Raw genomic sequence first — 24,174 nt, 5'->3', positions numbered from 1 at the left:
TCAGGTGGCGCAGCGGTAAAAACACACACTGGAACACCAGAGCTGGGATCTCGAATACATAGTATCCAGTCTCAGCTCTGCCTGCCGACTGGGCTGAGTGGCCACATGAGCAACGATTGGCCTGTTGTTCAGGTAGGGGTGGGATATTAAGCCAGATAAGGACTCTCTCATAACTAATGCAACTACGACCTCTGCTGGCTGATTGATGGCGCCTGCACAGAGGCGGGAAAAGAATGCTGTCAGGGTGTGTCTCTCCGTACACAGTGCTGATCCGCATTGCACTCGTCAAAGTGTAGGTGACAAAATGCATACAGCTGCTGCCCACGTGTTGGAGGGGGCGTGGGTTAGCTTCATTCTCCTCAATCAGAGTGGGGATCGGCATTGGTGGAGAGGAAGCATGACGCAATCGGGCTAAAAGGGAGAAAAAGGGGAGAAAATGCATAAACAAAAATGTATAAAAAAAAAACACACAGGACACTATTGATCAGACCAGCTGGCATTTATCCAACCTTAAACTGCCCAGCTGTGGTAAACCTGATTAACAGGATGGGGTTATAATGTCATCACTGGTTCAAGCCCCACCACTGTCAGGTTGCCATTGTTGGGCCTCTGAGCAAGGCCCTTAACCCTCAATTGCTTAGACAATATACGTACTGTCACAGTACTGTAAGTCGCTTTGGATAAAAGCGTCTGCTAAATGCTGAAAATGAAAATGTAATGTAAATGTTATTCTAATTTTTATCTTTTATTATTTACCACTAGCGAGTGTCCATCTCCCGCGCATTGGCCACGCCACCAAAGGCTTTAACTGGTATGGCACTGAGAGACTGATTCGCAAGCACTTATCCTCCCGAGGGATCGCCACCTTCATGTATCCTTTCAAAGAGGTTTGTTAATGCAATCAGGTAGATAAATAATTACTGTTAGAAACGTTGTGTACTTTTTAAATGTGTTACCAAGTAGAAACAGTGAAAAGTTAATCCTACTTTAATTAACGATAATCATTTAAAACTATCGGTTGTTAAGGAGATACAAAGAGCTACAAAGAGTTTGTGTGTTTGTCTACAACTTTAACCGAACGATTAGATACTATTACAGGCGGACATCAGCACACTCTCATTCTCCATCAGCTTCTTCTACGAAGACTCCAAACCCATCCACCTCCAGTTCAGCGCTTGCTTCCCCAGCACCAGCACCGGTCTCTCCTGCTTCCTCATGTTCTCTCGGTTCTCATGATGCCTCAGAAGAACAAGCAGATTCTCCAGGAAGTCCGAGCAGTTTACCTGAGGGTGAAGAAGCTCCTGGTTTAGCAGATTTTATGAGAGGAGTCCGGGTTTTCTTCTACAATGTGGGAGCCACAGAGAGAAAGAAGCTGACACGCTACCTCATCACATATCCTTTTATCTTTGTCTTTTTAATTATAGCAGGGCGCTGATGGAATGAATTGTTTGCTGCATGCTTTAGGTTTTGTGTTTATGTGTTTTGAATTCCTCTTCTAAGAAAACACACCCAAAGCATGTGCAACTTAACTGACTGACATACTGACACACCTTATTTTTAATAGATACTAAATAACCGGCTTGGGTAAATGTGTTTTGTGCTAAGGTTTATGTAGTTAGCATCTGACACAGAAAGCTTATGTGTAGCTGTGTGACTATAGCTTGTTGGACAGCCTGTTCCTAAAAAGTCAAGTTAACCACCTAACAGCCTCCACCAAAATTATGTGGGAATTTGTGCCTATTCACTGAAGGGAGCACTTGTAGTAGTACTAATAGTAGTAGTGGTAGTAGTTTACTACTACTATTACTATTGATCTTACTATATCACCATTACTATTATTACTATTACTACTACTGGTATTAATATTGCTATTACTACTATTATTACTATCTAACTATACCATTACTACTATTACTACTGCTGGTATTAATATAGCTTTTATTACTATTATTACTATCTATCTTACTATACCATTACTATTATTACTACTGCTGGTATTAATATAGCTATTACTACTATTATTACTATCACTCTACTATACCATTACTATTATTACTACTGCTGGTACTAATACTGCTGTTAGTACTACTTTTACTACTGCTGGTACTAATACTGCTGTTAGTACTACTATTACAACTGCTGGTACTAATACTGCTGTTACTACTACTAACAGGAGTATTAGTAGCAGCTCTTATTATACCACTACTACTATTACTACTGCTGGTACTAATACTGCTGTTAGTACTACTATTACTACTACTGGTACTAATACTGCTGTTAGTACTACTATTACAACTGCTGGTACTAATACTGCTGTTACTACTACTAACAGGAGTATTGGTAGCAGCTCTTATTATACCACTACTACTATTACTACTGCTGGTACTAATACTGCTGTTAGTACTACTATTACTACTGCTGGTACTAATACTGCTGTTAGTACTACTATTACTACTGCTGGTACTAATACTGCTGTTAGTACTACTGCGGGTACCAATACTGCTGTTACTACAACTACTATTATTACTGCTGGTATTAATACTCGTGTTACTACTACTGTTACTAATAATCCTACTATTTCTTTACTACTGCTGGTATTAATACTGCTGTCACTACTACTATTAGAATTGCTCTTACAATACCACCAGTACTATTACTACTGCTGGTACTAAAACTGCTGTTACTACTACTATTATTACTGCTGGTATTAATACTCGGGTTACTACTGCTGTTACTACTGTTACTACTGCTGGTACTAAAACTGCTGTTACTACTACTATTATTACTGCTGGTATTATACTCAGGTTACTACTACTGTTACTACTATTACTACTACTATTAGAATTGCTCTTACAATACCACCAGTACTATTACTACTGCTGGTACTAAAACTGCTGTTACTACTACTGTTACTATTATTACTACTACTATTACTACTGCTGGTACTAAAACTGCTGTTACTACTACTGTTACTATTATTACTACTACTATTACTACTGCTGGTACTAAAACTGCTGTTACTACTACTATTATTACTGCTGGTATTATACTCAGGTTACTACTACTGTTACTACTATTACTACTGCTGGTACTAAAATTGCTGTTACTACTACTATTATTACTTCTGGTATTATACTCAGGTTACTACTACTGTTACTACTATTACTACTGCTGGTACTAAAACTGCTGTTACTACTACTGTTACTATTATTACTACTACTATTACTACTGCTGGTACTAAAACTGCTGTTACTACTACTATTATTACTTCTGGTATTGATACTCATGTTACTACTACTACTATTACTGTTGGTATTAATACTCAGGTTACTACTACTATTACTACTGCTGGTACTAAAACTGCTGTTACTACTACTATTATTACTGCTGGTATTATACTCAGGTTACTACTACTGTTACTACTATAACTACTGCTGGTACTAAAATTGCTGTTACTACTACTATTATTACTTCTGGTATTGATACTCATGTTACTACTACTACTATTACTGTTGGTATTAATACTCAGGTTACTACTACTATTACTACTGCTGGTACAAAAACTGCTGTTACTACTACTACTATTATTACTGCTGGTATTAATACTAAGGTTACTACTACTGTTAATACTGTATTATTACTACTACTATTACTTTACTACTGCTGGTATTAATGCTGCTGTTACTGCTACTACTATTACTATGGCTTGTACTAATTCTGTTGTTATTAGTACTACTGTTAAAGCTACAATCTAGTAAGGGTTCGAGCATTTACACTTTCACACTTGAACCGAGTGGACTCAGCATTTGCAGATAAATGAGTGGTCAGGGTCCCACAATTCCATAAAAAAGGCAGCAATAAAACATTTCTCAGTCCAGTATTCCTCAGTCCAGTATTTATCAGTCCAGTGTTTCTCAGTCCAGTGTTCTCCTTAACTTTTTCATACGTATGATGGTGATGATGAGGACATCATGAGCTCACATGTTACTCATATTGTAGCAGAAGTGGAAGGCCCAGTTCAAATCCAGGTACCTCACACAAAACCCTACAGCTCAGAGTATTATTAAATAACCTCAGCACAAAATGTTTAAGATTGTAATATTCTACAATCTTTAAATAATAATGGTTATTTGTGTTTGCTCTCCATGTAGGAATTGAAGGATCTAAAGTGCCAGTATCCTCAGGCGCTCCTTGTTAAGAAGAACTGGCTTGAGTCCTGCTTTGCCAACCAAAGAAAACTCAATGCTCTAAAATATGTGCATCATTTGAAATGAAATAAGTAGATTTTTTTGATCCACTGATGATTTTTAGTCGTATTCCCTGGTCATAACAGTTGTGGGCATCTGTATGTGCTGTACCTTTTGGAAATAAATTGATATGTGTATATTTTGAAACATGATCTGAATTTATATTACTCACAATTTTAACTTTATGATTTTTTTCAAATAGAAGTAGTCTTTCATCATGTATCTGTATCAGGGCCTGAATACAGTTTTGCTTTTAGACTGAATAAGCCATATTTTCCTGTCTGTTTCACTATCATATTTATTCACTTAAATGACACAGATTAACACACACAAATAATTATTGTGTGTTATAATAATGATAAAGAAAATAATGTTTTATCTTGGCCCTAATAATATACAAAACACTTCTGGAAATGTTGGGAAATTTTGTACAATGCAATAAAAATAAAAAAAAATCTACGTTTATAAATTTTTTTGACCCTTTATTTAACTGATGGAAATAAAAAAAAAAAAATGTTTTCTATTCTATTTATGCATTTTTTTCCCATTTTTGCGTATTCAATATGTCTTCCGCTGCCAGGGATCCCTGATTGCATTCGAGGCGAGTATATTGCTGCTCACGCCTCCTCCAACCCGTGCGCGGTTCGAACCTTCTTTTCACCTATGCTTTCTGCACAGGCGTCTCTTATCTGCTAATCAGTGTTCTTCCCAATTTTTCCTCTCAATTTAGCACACTCAGTTTGTATTCCGCTGCTGAGGGATACTCGATTGCATCCGAGGAGGACACGTCGCTGCACACGCCTCTTCCGACACGTGCACTGCCCTCCTCGCCCCTGCATTCTGCACAGGCATCTCTTCTGCAAATCAGCGTCCTTAAACAGTGTATGAAGATCCCACCCACACATAGTCCTGCCCCCCTGCAGACACAGTGGCCAATTAGTGTCTGCTGCAGGCACTGCCAAGTGTGCCCCCCAGATGGCACCCAGCTGACCGGTGGCGATGCCGAGTTTCGAACCGAGGAGTTCAGAATCTTGGAGTTGGTGTGCTAGCGGAATATCCCGCTGCGCCACCTGGGCGCTAGTTACACCACTTTGAAATGCTCCACAATAAGCAGGTGAATTGAGAATCACTAAGTGCATCATGTTTCGGTTTAAAAAGACAATCCACCTAAGGTTAAGTCTTTGCAAGCAATGATGAGGTTATGGCTCACTACTTTGTAAATAATTTGGGTTTTTAACCATTAGACATACAAAGCATTGTGAAAAAGATGCAGGGAATCTGGAGAAATCGCATTGTAGAGCAAGGCCAGAAACCTCTGTTAAATCTGCACGACTGTCGAGCACTCAGACTGCGTTGCATGAGAAACTGTTATGCTACTGTGATAGTCACATGCTTTTGGGAGTACTTTGGAAAACTGTTGTCACTTAACACAGTCCTCCACTGTACCAAGAAATGCAACTATAAAGAAAACACACATCACTTCTAAGCTGAAACTTCAAGTTTTCTGGTCCCAAGCTGATCTATAAATTTGACTTGACTTGAAACATTTACATTAATGGACTCACAAGTAGATTATACTTTAATGTTGTATATCTGTACATTCATAGCCTTACATGTATATATTGAACAGATTGTGCTAGTTTTATGTAAGATTTATGTAAGCAAATGTGTTTTGTATTTAATGTGTGTTAAAACTTTGATCTCAGATGGACTGAGAGAGAATGGGAACTAATAATGGGTGCTAATAATGGGTGTTATTAGCACTGGTCATGCCATGTATTTAGCAAAAATGAAAAAAAGCTATTTCAAGAAAACTGGTAATACATTACGCTATTAATTTTGTCCTTTTTTGGGTAATATCTGCACAAAACTTGGGTAAATCATGATCCCGGTTGCCAGGGATGAAGAAACCCCTCGTGTATCTACAGGCAGGGTCTTGTGCCCCCCAGAACAGCTAGCATTCTGAAGATGCTGAATATGTTGTTTTATGCAGAGCTGACAGCATTGCGCTGTTACTACAGATTAAACAGATGTGCAGTCTTGCTGTGAACAGCATAATTTACCACATCCCAAAAATGCTTGATATTGTTGAGATCCGGGGGCTGTGAAAGCTACTCAAGCAAAGAAATCCTGCTTCCATTTTTCTGGAACCGTTCCATGATGACACATGTGTTGCGACATGGGGCATTATCATGTCCATCTGAGTGTGGATAAACTGTAGCCATGAAGAGATTAGCTCGGTCCATGAATTCAGAAATGCCGTTCTGTTCAGACTTTCGAATGTGTGCCAGGAGATTTGGGTGGAGATTTTGAGACCGTGGGCGTTGATATACTGTTGTCTGCATTGCAGCTATAGCAGCCTCCAAGCTTTCTACAATATATGACATTATGTCTGTGGATATTTGTAAAAATATAGACAAGGTAAAAATGTTTGGGAGGTGGAACACTGATGATGGACAGTAAAGCTTATATTGCAATCTTCCTTTTTTTTCACCCTTAAGCAAATGAATCAAACATTGGGGAGAACCAAATTTGTGGGGGTGGGAAATCCTGACATTCTAAAACATTCCTGCCAAATAAACAATTCATTAGAACACAGATGGATCCTAATATTATGCAAAGCTAGTAAATGGAAGGCTTTTTTATTAATAATTTTTACATTAGTATATTGAGGGGGACATTTTAAGCATAATTTTGTGTTGGTCCCTCTTTTGCTGCCCCATAAGCAAAAACCTGTGATAGATTGTATATTCTGACACCTTTCTATCAGAACCAGCATTAACTTCTTCAGCAATTTGAGCTACAGTGGCTCGTCTGTTGGATCAGACCACACGGGCCAGCCTTCGCTCCAATGAGTCTTGGCCACCCATGACCCTGTCGCCGGTTTACCACTGTTCCTTCCTTGGAAAACTTTTGATAAATACTGACCACTGCAGACCAGAAACACCCCACAAGAGCTGCAGTTTTGGAGATGCTCTGACCCAGTCGTCTAGCCATCACAATCTGGCCCTTGTCAAACTCACTCAAATCCTCACGCTCGCCCATTTTTCCTGCTTCTAACAAATCAAGTTTGATAAAATGTTCACATGCTGCCTAATATATCCCACCCACTAACAGGTGCCATGATGAAGAAATAATCAGTAATATTCACTTCACCTGTCAGTGGTTATAATGTTATGCCTCGTCAGTGTATATTGTTATTACAACCTTGCCGCAAAAGCTCTATATCAAATTCATCAAGCCATGTCTGTAGGGATTTTACTTTGTGTCACAACCATGTTAAAACAGGAATGGACCTTGCCCAAACTGTTGCTATAAATTTGAAGGTCTATATTTTATGTACTTGATTTTTTACAGTAGGTGTTGCATCTAAACTGAATAATTCAGAGCGGTGTCTACATACTTTTAGCCATGTAGTGTATTATTATGCCTTCATTAAAAATGTTTTTTGTGAAGACCTTTATATGATTGTTTTTGTCATAAATGCCTTATCTTAGTTTTTCTCTGACCTTCTTTTCCTTCCTGACTTGCGGTAACAGCTCAAATATTTCCAACCTCAGCATCGTCAATCTATCATCCACTATTAGTAATTTCAACACTTCTGCACATCTTGGTCTTATTTCTGTGTATTTATTAGTCAAGACTGAAGCAGGGCTACCGAACACATCTGAGTTTGCTTTAACAGTCTAACTTTATCCTGTATGGCATGAGCAGACTTCAGATGATGCCACAGCATCGTCATTAGCTTAGGGTCTGGATTCTATTAAAAAACAAACAGTTTTCGGGCACCCTGGTGGCGCAGCGGGATATTCCGCTAGCACACCAGCGCCGAGATTCTGAACTCCCCGGTTCGAAACTCGACATTGCCACCGACGGCTGGATGCCATCTGGCGGGCATAATTGGCAGTGCCTGCAGCAGATACTAATTGGCCACCATATCTGCTTGTGTTGGACGACCGGACTTTGTGAGGGTGGGGTCTTCAGACGCTGTGTAAGGACCCTGATTGGTGGAAGAGACGCCTGTGCAGAATGCAGGGGCGAGAAGAGGAGGGGTGTACAAGTCTCGGATGCAATCGGGTATCCCTCAGCAGTGGAAGACAAATTGACTGTGCTAAATCGGGAGGAAAATGGGAAGAAAATGCATAAAACAAACAAACAAACAAAAACAAACAGTTTTCTTTATACAATTTTGTACATCAGTGATTTTATGTTTTCCAGGCACTAAAGCAATGCAGCCTCAAATTTCGATGCACCTGAGATGAGGCTTTGGTGTGCGGTTTCTTTTTCCATTAAACATAGTAATGTGTATTTTTTTTTGATGAATGTACCTTTTTGAATTATATAGCCACAGTATGTGGCTTCAAAAGAGTTGTTGAACATCAGTGCTGTGGCCTTTTGCAAATTTGAATTTCTCTGCTCTGGAGTTTAGGCAGAGTGCCACAGTATGCTGTGAAATCATGACATCTGCCAGTGGGTGCCAAAGAATATTTTAGGAAATTAAGTAATTTTGTAAATGAACGATTATACCATACACATTCTGTTTTTAATAAATGTTACAAACATTGTTATTATTATTATTGTTATTGTTGTTAGGTGGCATGGTGGAGCAGCTGCTAACGTTGGAATAATCTTCCTTCCTCTATTCGGGATTCGGACACAGTCTTAATGTTTAAGTCTAGACTAAAAACATATTTATTTTCTCAGGCTTTTGATTAATATAGACAAAGGAGCAGAGCTTGGGGGTTCTTGGTCATAGAAATTTGTGGTGATCAGGGATGTTGGGTTGCTGTCGTTCTGCCTCTCTTGTCCGATCACTCAGGTTTGATGATGGTGGGGGAGATGGGCGCTGATGTCCTATGAAAGCCTTCATGACCTTGTTAACTGCTCGCTCTCCCTTTTAGTTATGCTGAAATAATTAGGGCTGCCAGAGTCTAAAACTCTCTGTAAAACTGATATTTTTCTCAACTCACATTTTACATTTTTAACTACAGTTTCTGTTGTTTACTACAGACTGGACTGAATAATAACTGTATTATTATTTATTTATTTATTATTGCTAGTTATAACTTTTAGTTTATTTTAATTCTGTGTTTGTATGATTTGTGTAAATACTATTTATTTAAAGTTTCCTCCAGACCACCCAAGAAGGATGGGCCCTGCTGAGTCTGGTTCCTCTCAAGGTTTCTTCCTGTAATTTTAAGGGACTCAAAAGGGGTTTTTGTATCTGTTGGTCCTGAATTTTGTAAAGTTGCTTTGAGACAATGTCTATTGTAAAAAGCGCTATATAAATAAAGTTGACTTGACTTGACTTCACTAACCTCCAGTCATAGCCTCCTTACTTTATAAACCATGCAGATAGTGGATTGGCCTCTATAAATTACCACTAGAATAGAATATAGAATAGAATGCATTTATTTGTCATATACAGTGTATCACAAAAGTGAGTACACCCCTCACATTTCTGCAAATATTTCATTATATCTTTTCATGGGACAACACTATAGACATGAAACTTGGATATAACTTAGAGTAGTCAGTGTACAGCTTGTATAGCAGTGTAGATTTACTGTCTTCTGAAAATAACTCAACACACAGCCATTAATGTCTAAATAGCTGGCAACATAAGTGAGTACACCCCACAGTGAACATGTCCAAATTGTGCCCAAATGTGTCGTTGTCCCTCCCTGGTGTCATGTGTCAAGGTCCCAGGTGTAAATGGGGAGCAGGGCTGTTAAATTTGGTGTTTTGGGTACAATTCTCTCATACTGGCCACTGGATATTCAACATGGCACCTCATGGCAAAGAACTCTCTGAGGATGTGAGAAATAGAATTGTTGCTCTCCACAAAGATGGCCTGGGCTATAAGAAGATTGCTAACACCCTGAAACTGAGCTACAGCATGGTGGCCAAGGTAATTCAGCGGTTTTCCAGGACAGGTTCCACTCGGAACAGGCTTTGCCAGGGTCGACCAAAGAAGTTGAGTCCACGTGTTCGGCGTCATATCCAGAGGTTGGCTTTAAAAAATAGACACATGAGTGCTGCCAGCATTGCTGCAGAGGTTGAAGACGTGGGAGGTCAGCCTGTCAGTGCTCAGACCATACGCCGCACACTGCATCAACTCGGTCTGCATGGTCGTCATCCCAGAAGGAAGCTGACGCACAAGAAAGCCCGCAAACAGTTTGCTGAAAACAAGCAGTCCAAGAACATGGATTACTGGAATGCCCTGTGGTCTGACGAGACCAAGATAAACTTGTTTGGCTCAGATGGTGTCCAGCATGTGTGGCGGCACCCTGGTGAGAAGTACCAAGACAACTGTATCTTGCCTACAGTCAAGCATGGTGGTGGTAGCATCATGGTCTTGGGCTGCATGAGTGTTGCTGGCACTGGGGAGCTGCAGTTCATTGAGGGAAACATGAATTCCAACATGTACTGTGACATTCTGAAACAGAGCATGATCCCCTCCCTTCGAAAACTGGGCCTCATGGCAGTTTTCCAACAGGATAACGACCCCAAACACAACCTCCAAGATGACAACTGCCTTGCTGAGGAAGCTGAAGGTAAAGGTGATGGACTAAACCCAATTGAGCACCTGTGGCGCATCCTCAAGTGGAAGGTGGAGGAGTTCAAGGTGTCTAACATCCACCAGCTCCGTGATGTCATCATGGAGGAGTGGAAGAGGATTCCAGTAGCAACCTGTGCAGCTCTGGTGAATTCCATGCCCAGGAGGGTTAAGGCAGTGCTGGATAATAATGGTGGTCACACAAAATATTGACACTTTGGGCACAATTTGGACATGTTCACTGTGGGGTGTACTCACTTATGTTGCCAGCCATTTAGACATTAATGGCTGTGTGTTGAGTTATTTTCAGAAGACAGTAAATCTACCCTGCTATACAAGCTGTACACTGACTACTCTAAGTTATATCCAAGTTTCATGTCTATAGTGTTGTCCCATGAAAAGATATAATGAAATATTTGCAGAAATGTGAGGGGTGTACTCACTTTTGTGATACACTGTATATGTAGATATACACGTGTACAATACTATGAAAGTCTTTATTCGCATATCCCAGTTAGTTCGGAAGCTGGGGTCAGAGCGCAGGGTCAGCCGATGTTCAGCGCCCCTGGAGCAGAGAAAGTTAAGGGCCTTGCTCAAGGGCCCAACAGTGGCAGTATGGCATAGCCAGGATTCAAACTCACAACTTTTTGATTGAAAGCCCAAGCTCTACCCACCAGGTGTTGTAGTGTTTGAAACAAGAGTGGCAATAAAACTGAGCAGTGCATCAATAAATCGTAGTTTAATTATGAGTGTTATGTTAAATTTTTTTTTTTTACCTACCCGCTTTCTAAATATTACATTCTCGGGGAGATTCGATACGATGTATTCGAGATCCCAGCTCTGGTTCCAGCGTGTGTTTTTACCACTGTGCCACCTGAGTGGCCCAGTCTGGGACCTTTCTGTGTGGAGTTTGCATGTTCTCCCTGTGTCTGCGTGGGTTTCCTCTGTGAGCTCCGGTTTCCTCCAACAGTCCAAAGATGTGCAAGTGAGGTGAATTGGAGATACAAAATTGTCCATGACTGTGTTTGTAATTAAACTTATGAATCTTGTGTGATGAGTAACTACCTGTTTTGTCATGAATGTAACCAAAGTGTAAAACATGATGTTAAAATTAATAAATAAATACATGTGTGACTTACTATTTGTTAGTACGGTAGTTAAAGAGCAGCCCGTTGATTGGACAGTGAAAGGGCCATTTAACTGCGAAGTAGCCAATCGTTGCTTGGGAGGCGGGATTTATTGGAATGCGGGTGGGTAAAGAAATACCGCGGCTGGTCTGAGCAGGCAGATACAGCTGTTGAACCACTGGAAGAGAGAACACCTGTGGAACTATGGCTCTCAAACTTTACCACCTGTAAACTTAAGTTTTCTTTCACTGTCTTTTATCTAAACAGTTGACTTTTGAAAGCAGGGTGAAGACTGAGAGGTAAGTGTGATTGTTTTTACTCGTTCACACGTGTAGAAGGAATGAAACGCGGTGTGTTTTCTTTTGTGTTGTTATTTTAATCCAGTTTTAGGCAAAGAAACTCGGTTTGAAGTCGTTGTGCCTGACGTTTTGTGTTTGTTAAGCAGTGTTAAGTTAAGTGAGTGTGAGTGTGTGTGTGTGTGTGTGTGTGTGTGTGTGTGTGTGTGTGTGTGTGTGTGTGGAAGAGATCTGTCTCGCGTGTGTATGTGGAAACACCAGTTGGGGCAGGTGCACATTCTGTACACAACCACATCTAGGTCAATGTTTTCCTGTTAGCTCTTTAAGGACATGAACCACCGAATAAAAAGACAAAACACTCTAAATACAGTACACCCTTGACTTACGAATGTAATTGGTTCTGAAGGGCTGTTCTTAAGTCAAAATGTTTGTTAGTTAAACCTATTTTTCCCATAAGAAATAATGTAAATAAAATTAATCCGTGCCAGACCTCCCAAACCACCCCTTACCTAACCTTTCTAATGTCTTAAATGCTCTTTTTTGTTATAAATACAAGTATATTTTCACTTAAATCTTAAATTATAGAATAGACATTACTGTAATAAACAATAATAAACAACAATACACAGTAGTACTGTACATAGAAACACACATCACATTTCAGTACAGTACGTGTGCTGTACCATACACCGTAATAAATTTCATTTTTTTTAATATCAAATGTATCTACCAGAAACAACAATAACTCTCATATTTCTCTACTATTTTCTAATTTATTTCAATAGTTTTGTATTTTGTAGGTGTAATTGCACGAAAGAAAGAATACTTTACTCAGCTGACTTCCTTCTTCTCTCTCACACACTGTCGCCTCTGTCTGATACACAGTGACAGCTACTGGCAGGAATAATTATACAACACAACAAATAGTGATTTTTTTCACCACTACGCTTCCTCTGCACATTCTTTGGGGACATTTTAATATTGAATTGTACAAAATATAAAGAAAACACCGGAAAAACATCGTCCGCTGTCCGAATGTTCGCTCACGGTATAGCGAGAGAGTGAGAGAGAGACGGTTGGAGTCAACTTGTTCGTGACGTCACGTGTTTCGCGAATTTCTGTTCGTAATCTGAAATTTGTTTGTACGTTAAGTTGATAAAGATCGTTCGTAACCCGAAATGTTCGTATGGTAAATCGTTCGTAACTCAAGGGTCCACTGTAAACCCAAATTCAAAAGAAAAAATTGGTACAGTTTGTAAAAGGCAATAAAACACAAGAATCTGTGATTTACTTTTGTTTTTACAGACTAACTTGATTGTATTTTGTAACTATAAACACATTTTAAATTTGATGCCTACAACAAACACAAGAATACAAAAGTTTAACTTGCAAAACTGCAGCTATTGGTTTCCTAAACAATTGTAATTAATTGTAATTGCTAGGGATGTAACGATACACTCTACCCACGATGCAATACGATTCATGATACTGGGTTCACGATAAGATTTTTTAAACAAAATGAAATTTAAAACAAATTATGACAAAGTTTCCTTTTATTATTTCTCTTAAAAAAATAAAATAAAATGCTGTATTTGTGCTTATCTTTTATTTATTTAAATAATGAGTGTCCTTTTATTTCTGAGGTAGGTACAAACTATGCCAAATAATGCTTATTGTGTAAAAAAAAAACTGAAATGAAATTTTAAAACAAATCCAATGAATAATACCAATATAGAAAGTATCCTCACATAAATAAATTTGGCTGGAAAATCCCGTACAACTCATGATGTCATGATGTCAACCAGGCGAGGAGAATAGCGCCAGTGCCCTCTGCTGTTTAAAGTGAATAGCATTTCATCTTAAATGAATAACCGATTCGAATCGTGGCACATGTGCACCGATTTTTAACTGTGTTTTGGTGCATTGTTACATCCCTAGTAATTACAGTTGTAACAACAGTTAAAAAACTATTGACTTAAAACAGTGGTAAACATGCCTCTGTCCCAACGTTTCTAATATTGCAGGCATCAAATTCAAAATTCGCTTATTAGTACAAAATTTATTTATTTATTTATTTTAGGATTAGGATTTTAACATCGTGTTTTACACACTTTGGTTTCTTTCATGACAGAACAGGTAGTTACTTGTTACACAAGATTCATCAGTTCACAATTGTCATGGACAATTTTGTATCTCCAATTCACCTCGCTTGCATGTTTTTGGACTGTGGCAGGAAACCGGAGCTCCTGGAGGAAACCCACGCAGACATGGGGAGAACATGCAAACTACTCACAGAAAGGACCTGGGGATCGAACCCAGGACCTTCTTGCTGTGAGGCGACAGTGCTACCCCATCTGTACAAAATACTATTAAGTTAGTCTGTGAAAACATCTTTTAATGGTACAGATGAAAAATAATCTCATACTCAAGCATTTTACGAGTTCTAACTTTATCGTAAATTGGCTTTGTAAATAAGTTAACCATCTCCGTCAGTAGAATTGGCTTATAGAACAACAATTTGTCCTCAGACAAGCGCCTCACACATGTCATAACATGCTCTAAGACTAATGATAAGAAAGGAAAGCGAGAAGCCAGATGTCTCCACTGAAATAATTTTTATACCTACACAGAATTCCATTGCTTAAAAAATGCACAGAGATAAATTCTTACATAGACAATTTTTAACTAAAACCTTTTAAAATTATAGATAATTTGATCATTGCCTGCCAGTAGAAATTTTAATGCTTAACTGATAAAAAAAATGTTTGATTAGTAGTGTCTGTTAAAAGATCATTTTAATTAATTTCCAACAAGTTGTAGCTTGATTTGAACTGAGTTCAGCTTGCAGGGGCAGGGTCATGCACCATTTTCCATTATCTGCCGGCTCTGTGCAGGTGCTGTCAATCTGTATTTTAGCCTAATTTAATAATTGTGTCACATTTGCTTTTAGAATTAAGTATAATAAATTATTAAGTTTTTTCAAGTGACATTTCCAGTACAACTGGCTTCCACACAACCTCAAGGCACAATAGATCCACCCTGATGTCTTGCTTTTGTGGCTTTTAGGAGAGTTCCCCAAGTCGCATTTGTAAATTGTTAGGGACAAAATTACCATAGTTTTTTACACTGTTACAGTGGTGTTCAAAAAAGTGATTTAAAAAAAGCGAATAATGCACAAAATCATTATAATAACTTTTATTTCCATAAATGCAAATGCACTGAAAATACTACACATTCAATTCTAAATCAAAACATTAACAATATTTAGCCAGTTTGTGTTAATCCTTTATAGAAAGTTAAGAAAAATGAATATTAGGCTTTTCAAAAATAATAGCAGTGCCAGCATTTTTCTTTTAAAACTCAAAAAATGTATCTATAACATGAAAAAATGTTTGAGGTTTTACTTTACTTTAAATTACTGAACTAATATTTAGTGACATAATTGTTTCCGAGATCTGTGTTGCATGGAGTCGACCAACTTCTGGCACCTCTGAACAGGTATTCCAGTCCAGGATGATTACACTACATTCCACAGTTCTTCTGCAATTTTGGGTTTTGCCTCAAAAAAATGCGTTTCAGATTTCAGCCCACAAGTTCTCTATGGGATTGAAGTCAGGGGATTGGGCTGGTCACTCTATTACCTCAATCTTGTTTGTCTGTAACCAAGATGTTTTGGGTCATTGTCATGTTGAAACACCCATTTTAAGGACATTTCTTCTTCGACATAGGGCAACATGATCTCCTCAAGTATATATTTAAACTGATTCAAAGGCGTAACACCATGGTATGAAAAACATCCCCATATCATGATTTTGTACCACCATGCTTTACTGTCTTCACAGTGAACTTTGGTTTGAATTCAGTGCTCAGGGGTCGTCTGACATACTGTCTACGGCCGCTAGACCCTTCTGTACTCACTGGTAACTTTAGATGTTCCTTGATCTTTCTGGATGTGATCATTGACTGAGTATTTGCCATTTTGGCTATTCTTTGATCCAATTGAACAGTAGTTCCACGCTTCCTTCTGCATCTTTCAGGTTTTGGTTGTCACTTTAAGGCATTTGAGATCATTTTAGCTGAGCAGGCTATAATTTGCTGCACTTCTCTGTATGTTTTTTCTCTCTACAATCAACTTTTTAATCAAAGTACGCTGTTCATCAGAACAATGTCTGGAACAACCCATTTTACCCAGTATTTCAAAAGGAAATGAGCTATGACCAACCTGTGCAACATTTGCCACCCTCCTACATTAAATAAGGGCCAAAATTGACACCCGTTCTTCTGCAGAATGAATGACTTCACCAGTTGAACTCCTCACTGCTATTATTTTGAACAACCCCCTTTCAATCAATGCATCGATTACTCAGAATGAGCAGCATGCATGTGTTAATTGTTGGGTTTGTTTTGTTTTCATCACTCTACTACACTTTCAAGTAAATTATTTGCTATGTAGAAATATCATTTCTACTAAAAACAGTGATTTATCAGGTTAATGGTGTTGGACTGCTGTTTTTTTTTAACACCACTGTATAACTTAAAATTATTTCTATGTGTAAAACCTGTCATTTCAGTTACTTCATGTTTGCTGAATAAATATGCAAGTGGAACAAATTGGAAGTCATGGTTTATTCAGTCTAATAGCAAACTGGCACTTAGACCCTGATACACTCACTGTCCATTTTATCAGCTCCACTTACCATATAGAAGCACTTTGCAGCTCTACAATTACTGACTGTAGTCTATCTGTTTTTCTGCATGCTTTATTAGCCCTTTTTCATGCTGTTCTTCAATGGTCAGGACCACCACAGAGCAGGTATTATTTAGGTGGTGGATCATTCTCAGCACTGCAGTGACACTGACATGGTGGTGGTGTGTTAGTGTGTGTTGTGCTGGTATGAGTGGATAAGACACAGCAATGCTGATGTAGTTTTTAAACACCTCACGGTCACTGCTGGACTAAGAATAGTCCACCAACCAAAAATATCCAGCCAACAGCGCCCCATGGGCAGCGTCCTGTGACCACTGATGAAGGTCTAGATGATGACCAACTCAAACAGCAGCAATAGATGAGCGATCGTCTCTGACTTTACATCTACAAGGTGAACCTACCAGGTAGGAGTGTCTAATAGAGTGGACAGTGAGTGGACACGGTATTTAAAGACTCCAGCAGCACTGCTGTGTCTGATCCACTCATACCAGCACAGCACACACTAACACACCACCACCATGTCAGTGTCACTGCAGTGCTGAGAATGATTCACCACCCAAATAATACCTGCTCTGTGGGGGTCCTGTGAGGTTCCTGACCACTGAAAAACAGGGTGAAAGCAGGCTAAAAAAGGTATGTAGAGAAATAGATAGACTACAGTCAGTAATTGCAGGACATCAAAGTGCTTCTGTATATGTATATTAGGGATGTAACGATCTGATCTCAAAGATCGGAATCGGGGCCGATCAAGGCATTTTTTTACTGATCGGTATCGGCTTTACTAAGCCCGATCCTTTGTTTTACGTCAGCATGTCCAATGTGTGGAAATACTTTAAATTTGAAAGTGAAACAAGTCCACCAGTGAAGTGTAATGTCTGCAATGCGAGCGTTTACATTTTACATTTACAGCATTTAGCAGACGCTTTTATCCAAAGCGACTTACACAATGAGCAATTGAGGGTTAAGGGCCTTGCTCAGGGACCCAACAGTGGCAACTTGGTGGTGGTGGGGCTTGAACCGGCAACCTTCTGTTTACTAGTCCAGTACCTTAACCACTAAGCTATCACTGGCCATCGTTTCACGAGGCGGTAGTAGCAGAGCTGTGTTAATTACTGTAGAATTTTACTATTTATATGGTGTGTGAGTCAAGGATCCCGCCGGTTTACAAAACAATAACTTTTAATCCAAGTATGAAAACTTCAGGACCATAACATACAGCGTTACCATGTTACAAGACTGAACGACATCTCAGTATTAAGCACTCTGATTGGCTTAGTTATGTAACCGAGCGTCGTAGTGATGCACTTGCTTAATAAAGAAATAAATACACGGTATATTCACAAATTGACGGGAGCAGAACACTTTATTAACTTCTTCTGTTACGGTACCGAATAGCGGACAGCTAGAGTCATCGCGTTAGCCAAGCACGCTATTCCATGCACTATGGAAGCCCCAAAGGGTCAAAACACACTCACTTCGCATAGAAACGTCCATCAAACCATTGTCACAAAACAACCACAGAGAAGTTTGTTACAGTTACAACACGCATACAAGTACGGTGGCTCATAAGAAACAAACCAGATATCATTTAACCAAACGATCTACAATTGCTACCAATTTGATACGGCACCTAAAAAATAAACACTCAGCCGAATACAGCGAGTTTATTATTATATATATTTATTATTATATACGGCAGAGATGCTGATTTTCCTCAAAAAGAACCTTCACTTTATTTTGAGTGTTCTAGTTTCACTGCTACAATGCTGCACTAAGTTTGTTTACTTTTATTTTCTAAAAATAAAAAAACATTAAGCAATAGTTTGGATGCAGGCAATTTTTTTCCTACAGCACTGCAGAGCTATTAAGTTGTTAAACGTAAACATTGGATTAATTTGAATAACTGTAATGTACTTGAAGTGTGTTATCTAGTTCTTACCTAGACAATATCTACAAAATACAAGTATCGGTTTGAGACTCGGTATCGGATCAGGATCAAAATTAATGATCGGGATCGGAAACGGGAACAAAAAAACGTGATCGGGACATCCCTAATATATATTGTTAGAATTGTGAGTAAACTTGCCTGTGGGTAACATGAGGTGAACTAAATGTGGAGTCACATTCACTCAGCTATTGACATTTAAAGTCTGTGTTAAGAACTCCTATTGCACTGGGCCTTTACTTAATCAGCCTAGCATTAGCATTTTAGCTGCGTGCCCCGTGACCTTATTTAGCGGGTTTACCCTCTGTTTTGTTTCTGACAGCCACACTTGTAGTTTAATGTCAGAATTGAGTCTGAGGTGGTTTCCACTGAACTGTATAGTAATTTACATCACAAAAAGCAAAGTAAGGAGAGAAATCCCCTTAGCATTAAAGATCTTAAAAGATGTATATGATCAGGATGTGCATTTTTGTTTGGATGTCTAAGTAAAAATATGTGAAACCCTTCATGAGCGTTTTTGCATTTTAAAGCCTCTTAAAATCTTAAAATGTCACAGAGTGCGACAGTCCAGACCATATTTTTTAGGTTAAGTGAACTATTAAAAAGTATACTGTTTTGGTGTACTTTTAAATACATGAATTGGGTCTATTTTGGCATAAGTATAACTGCTGTGAAATAGATATGACTGAAATTATTCCAAACATTGAACACATTTAGGTGGTTTCTATTAAACTATTTCACATTACAACCAGAAAAACAGTGAAAGAAATTTCATCAAGCCTCCCTCTGCTCACTTATCATCACTTCTTTCTGTTTTGCATTAAAGGTCAGGCAAACCTATTATGTATACACTAATCAGCCATAACATTAAAACCACCTCCTTGTTTATACACTCACTGTCCATTTTATCAGCTCCACTTACCATATAGAAGCACTTTGAAGTTTTACAATTACTGGCTGTAGTCCATCTGTTTCTCTACATACCTTTTTAGCCTGCTTTCACCCTGTTCTTCAATGGTCAGGACCCCCACAGGACCACCACAGAGCAGGTATTATTTAGGTGGTGGATCATTCTCAGCACTGCAGTGACACTGACATGGTGGTGGTGTGTTAGTGTGTTAGTGTGTGTTGTGCTGGTATGAGTGGATCAGACACAGCAGTGCTGCTGGAGTTTTTAAATAGTGTCCACTCACTGTCCACTCTATTAGACACTCCTACCTAGTTGGTCCACCTTGTAGATGTAAAGTCAGAGACGATCGCTCATCTATTGCTGCTGTTTGAGTTGGTCATCTTCGAGACCTTGATCAGTGGTCACAGGACGCTGCCCACAGGACGCTGTTGGCTGGATATTTTTGGTTGGTGGACTATTCTCAGTCCAGCAGTGACCGTGAGGTGTTTAAAAACTCCAGCAGCGCTGCTGTGTCTGATCCACTCATACAAGCACAACACACACTAACACACCACCACCATGTCAGTGTCACTGCAGTGCTGAGAATGATCCACCACCTAAACCACAACATTGTCATTGCAATAATTATTAGGGAATCTCATATTGTGCTGCTCTGATTCAGACTGTGGTGTATAGCTGCAGCCGCACAATATTTCTAACATCATTATGTTTTTGCTTGCAGGTTCATGTCCCCACTGAGGCCTTGAGATGGCATCCACACATTTGTAACCCCCAAAATGATGCTTCGCAATCTGCTCTTCTCAACAGCAAAAATAAAAAGGTTAGAAAATATTCAATCTGATTTCAGATAACCAGCTGTTATTAGGTGATGGTTAAGCATTAACTTATAATGACATGATGCCAACATTAGCGTAAATACAGATACAGTCAATGGGTTACATATATATTTATTTTTTAGGGTTTTAACGTCATGTTTTACACACTTTGGTTACATTTATGACAGGTAGTTACTGGTTTTCGTACTTGATTTATTAGTTGAAGTCTTTAATGTCAAACACAGTAATGGACAATCTCCAATTCACCTCACTTGCACGTCTTTGGATTGTGGGAGGAAACCCACACAGACGCAGGGAGAACATGCAAACTCCACACAGAAAAGACCCAAACTTCTCCACCTAGGAATCAAACCCAGGACCTTCTTGCTGTGAGGCAACAGTTCTACCCACTGAGCCACCGTGCCGCCCAATCAGTTACATATGCTTGTAAAGGACATACACAATATGTGGTCAAAAGGATGTGGACACATGTCCCAATTATTAACTTCAAGTGTTTTAGCCACACCAATTGCTAACAGGTGTTTTAAAATTATACTAGGGCTGGCTCGATACCACTTTTTTATGTCCAATACTGATACCGATAATGCAAATTGAGTATCTGTCGATACTGATACCAATTTGATACCATCATTTTTCCTCTCAAACAACTAAGCAGTAATAATACATGTCTCAATGCACCATGGTTAAACTAGCTATCTAAATAACAATGCTCAGACTGTGAAACAAATATTCTAAAGGAATAAATACAGAACCTACAACATCACACTTATGCAAAACAAAAGTGTGTTCAATTGAAAGATGTGGATGTCAATCAAACATGATGGACCAATTAGAATTTATGCAGAGTTTTTTCGTTAAAGTTCTGTCATGTTTTGAGATTATTAAAAACCAAAGTGCGCTTATTAAAAAACCCTGCTGGATTTTGAAGAGAACATCTGTGGCTAAACGGGAAACGGTGTAGTTTGTTTTATTTCATAACACTAATGGATTAATCGTTGAGGATGTGAGAGATCTCCAAGCCGGGACAAGACTGATTTATGCAAGACCGATTTATCCAAGTCCGATTTATCATTTATAAAGTGGTTTTTATTGTGTTTAAACAGTGTTTTTAGATGTGGCAGTAGTAGATGATTTTTTAAATGCTAAAAGTTTAAGTAGATCAGTGTGTTTTAATTTCTGAAGCTGGCAATAAACGGCACACTGTTGGAGCGTATCTTCGTGTGTTATTTGCTTAACACACAATGGTCGTATTTACATTGTGTTATTCACATTGTGTTATTTACATTAAGTGTTATTTACATTAAGTGTTATTTACATTAAGTGTTATTTACATTAGGTGTTATTCACATTAAGTGTTATTCACATTAAGTGTTATTTACATTAAGTGTTATTTACATTGTGTTATTTACATTAAGCAAGAGTATCGGATTAAACGTTTTTTTCCTTCCGATATCCGATCCAGTGATTTGGGCCAATATCTGACCGATACAGAGTATCGGATCGGTGCCAACCCTAAATTATACAGATTAATTATTTGCAACAGTTTGGAATGCCTTATTGAATGCAGAACAGTAAGGTGAACATAGACACTATGAGCAGAACTAGATCAACATTCAGAATATAGATTAAACAATAGCGGGTAGTTCATTTTCATGTTTTACCACCACTCTATCCTCGTCAGGGTTGCAGTGTGTCCAGTTTCCCCCTGAATTACTAGGCGCAATGCAGTAACAAACCACAGACAGGATGCCAATCAACAAACAAAAAGCATAAAGAATTAAACTAGAGTTCATCAGCTTTCATTTCAGTCTGTAGTAGAATAAACTCTACACTATAGTCACACACACTGTTGTTACAATGAAATGCTTGTTCCACTTGATTAGCATATTTTTTGTTCTTCAATGGAATGCTCGGTTGGCACAGCGGTACATTACGCTTGCCCACTATTGCTGAGATACAGGTTCGAATCTCAGCGGTGCTATTTGCTTGCCAGGTGTCTGCACAGACATGATTGGCTATGTCTAGGGGGTTGCTCAAATTGCCTAAAGCCACGCAGACATGACAATCAGTGATTTGTTTAATGATCTCTAATCCATTATTTAAAGTCTCGTCTTTTCATAGAATCCAGTTCCAGCTCTGTTTGTGGAATGAAGAAAAATGTAGCACACTTGTAATATAGTTAGTTAAAAATGTAGGGGGTGTCTGGATTGACCTGCATTGCACTGCATGGGAACGTGGCTCAAATCTAGTGTGTTTTTTCATGTACATGACCCAGATTTTTGATCGTATACAGCAAAAAAATCACACGCAGTTTGACATTTGCAATTCTTATATGGGTTATATACAGTTTCTATGATCTGCTGCAGTGCAGCCTCAGTTTCAAAAGCCAAATAAAACTTCAAGCGAAAGTTCCATGACACCAATAACAGCAAAGAGGTTCTGATAGTTTGATAGCAGAGACCAAACACACATGCTGTGATTGATCACATCCAGCGAGCATGTAGGAAGTCCCAAGCATTACAGTTCCAGAAGTCATGTGTAAATAAATACCCGTTGAAGTCCAAGTAGGGTATATTGGCCTGCCTCATGCTTTATTTGCCCACATCTTTGGTGAATTCACGCTGATCTCTGGGCTCTCTGGGCGCCTCCAGCCACCTCGGGCTACCAACCAGGGTTTTTGCACAGCATTGAAGACCCCACCCACTTTCGTTCTGGTCTTTTCCCACCCGGCAGACTCAATAATCAAATTTGTCTGCTGCAAGAACTGTTAGTTCCCGATGAAGTCGATTCGTCTTCTGCTGCTGGAGACTCCAGTCGTGTCCAAGCAGGGTATATTGGCATGCCTCATGCTTCCTTTGACGTGTACAGTCCACAACCCTTCTTATTCGCCCACACCTTAAGTGAATTCACGCTGATCTCTGGGCTCTCTGGGCTTCTCTAGCCACCTCGGGCTACCAACCAGGGTCCTTACACAGCGTTGATGACCCCATCCACTTCTTTGTTCTGGTCTTTTCCCACCCGGCAGACTCAATGGCCAAATTTGTCTGCTGCAAGAACGGTCAGTTCCAGAAGTCATGTGAAAATAAACCCGTTGAAGTCGATTCGTCTTCTGCTGCTGGAGACTCCAGTCGTGTCCAAGGAGGGTATATTGGCCTCCATCATGCTTCCTTTGACGTGTGCACAGTCCACAACCCTTCATATTCACCCACACCTTAAGTGAATTCACGCTGATCTCTGGGCTCTCTGGGCTTCTCTAGCCACCTCGGGCTACCAACCAGGGTCCTTACACAGCGTTGAAGACCCCATCCACTTCTTTGTTCTGGTCTTTTCCCACCTGGCAGACTCAATGGCCAAATTTGTCTGCTGCAAGAACGGTCAGTTCCAGAAGTCATGTGAAAATAAACCCGTTGAAACCCGTTGAAGTCGATTCGTCTTCTGCTGCTGGAGACTTCAGTCATGTCCAAGGAGCCTTCGGTGAATTCACGCTGATCTCTGGGCTCTTATGTGCATGTGCTGGAAAAATTCCTTATAGTTCCACACAGGTGG

At 39.3% G+C, this 24,174-nt stretch overlaps 2 protein-coding genes across 3 annotated transcripts in view; both read left to right on the top strand.

Annotated features, from left to right (window-relative positions):
• chd1l (chromodomain helicase DNA binding protein 1-like) overlaps positions 1 to 4,678 on the top strand; it is a 30,675-nt gene extending 25,997 nt beyond the window's left edge. For both annotated transcript variants that reach the window (XM_062997058.1, XM_062997059.1), the window contains exons 22-25: positions 763 to 871; positions 1,087 to 1,392; positions 3,947 to 4,028; positions 4,152 to 4,678. In XM_062997058.1, coding sequence (XP_062853128.1) covers positions 763 to 871; positions 1,087 to 1,392; positions 3,947 to 4,028; positions 4,152 to 4,274 — 620 coding nt within the window. In that variant the 3' untranslated portion in view covers positions 4,275 to 4,678. The remainder of the gene's footprint in view (positions 1 to 762; positions 872 to 1,086; positions 1,393 to 3,946; positions 4,029 to 4,151) is intronic.
• Positions 4,679 to 12,098: 7,420 nt separating this feature from the next.
• The window catches only part of traf3ip2l (TRAF3 interacting protein 2-like), a 29,972-nt gene continuing 17,896 nt past the window's right edge, over positions 12,099 to 24,174 (top strand). The window contains exons 1-2 of the mRNA XM_062997057.1: positions 12,099 to 12,232; positions 20,514 to 20,612. Of these exons, the coding sequence (XP_062853127.1) occupies positions 20,569 to 20,612 (44 nt within the window). The 5' untranslated portion in view covers positions 12,099 to 12,232; positions 20,514 to 20,568. The remainder of the gene's footprint in view (positions 12,233 to 20,513; positions 20,613 to 24,174) is intronic.

This window comes from Trichomycterus rosablanca, chromosome 6 (genome assembly GCF_030014385.1).
Source record: "Trichomycterus rosablanca isolate fTriRos1 chromosome 6, fTriRos1.hap1, whole genome shotgun sequence".
NCBI lineage: Eukaryota > Metazoa > Chordata > Actinopteri > Siluriformes > Trichomycteridae > Trichomycterus > Trichomycterus rosablanca.
Note: the sequence above shows the minus strand (reverse complement) of the source record. Positions and strands in the feature narration are given on the sequence as shown.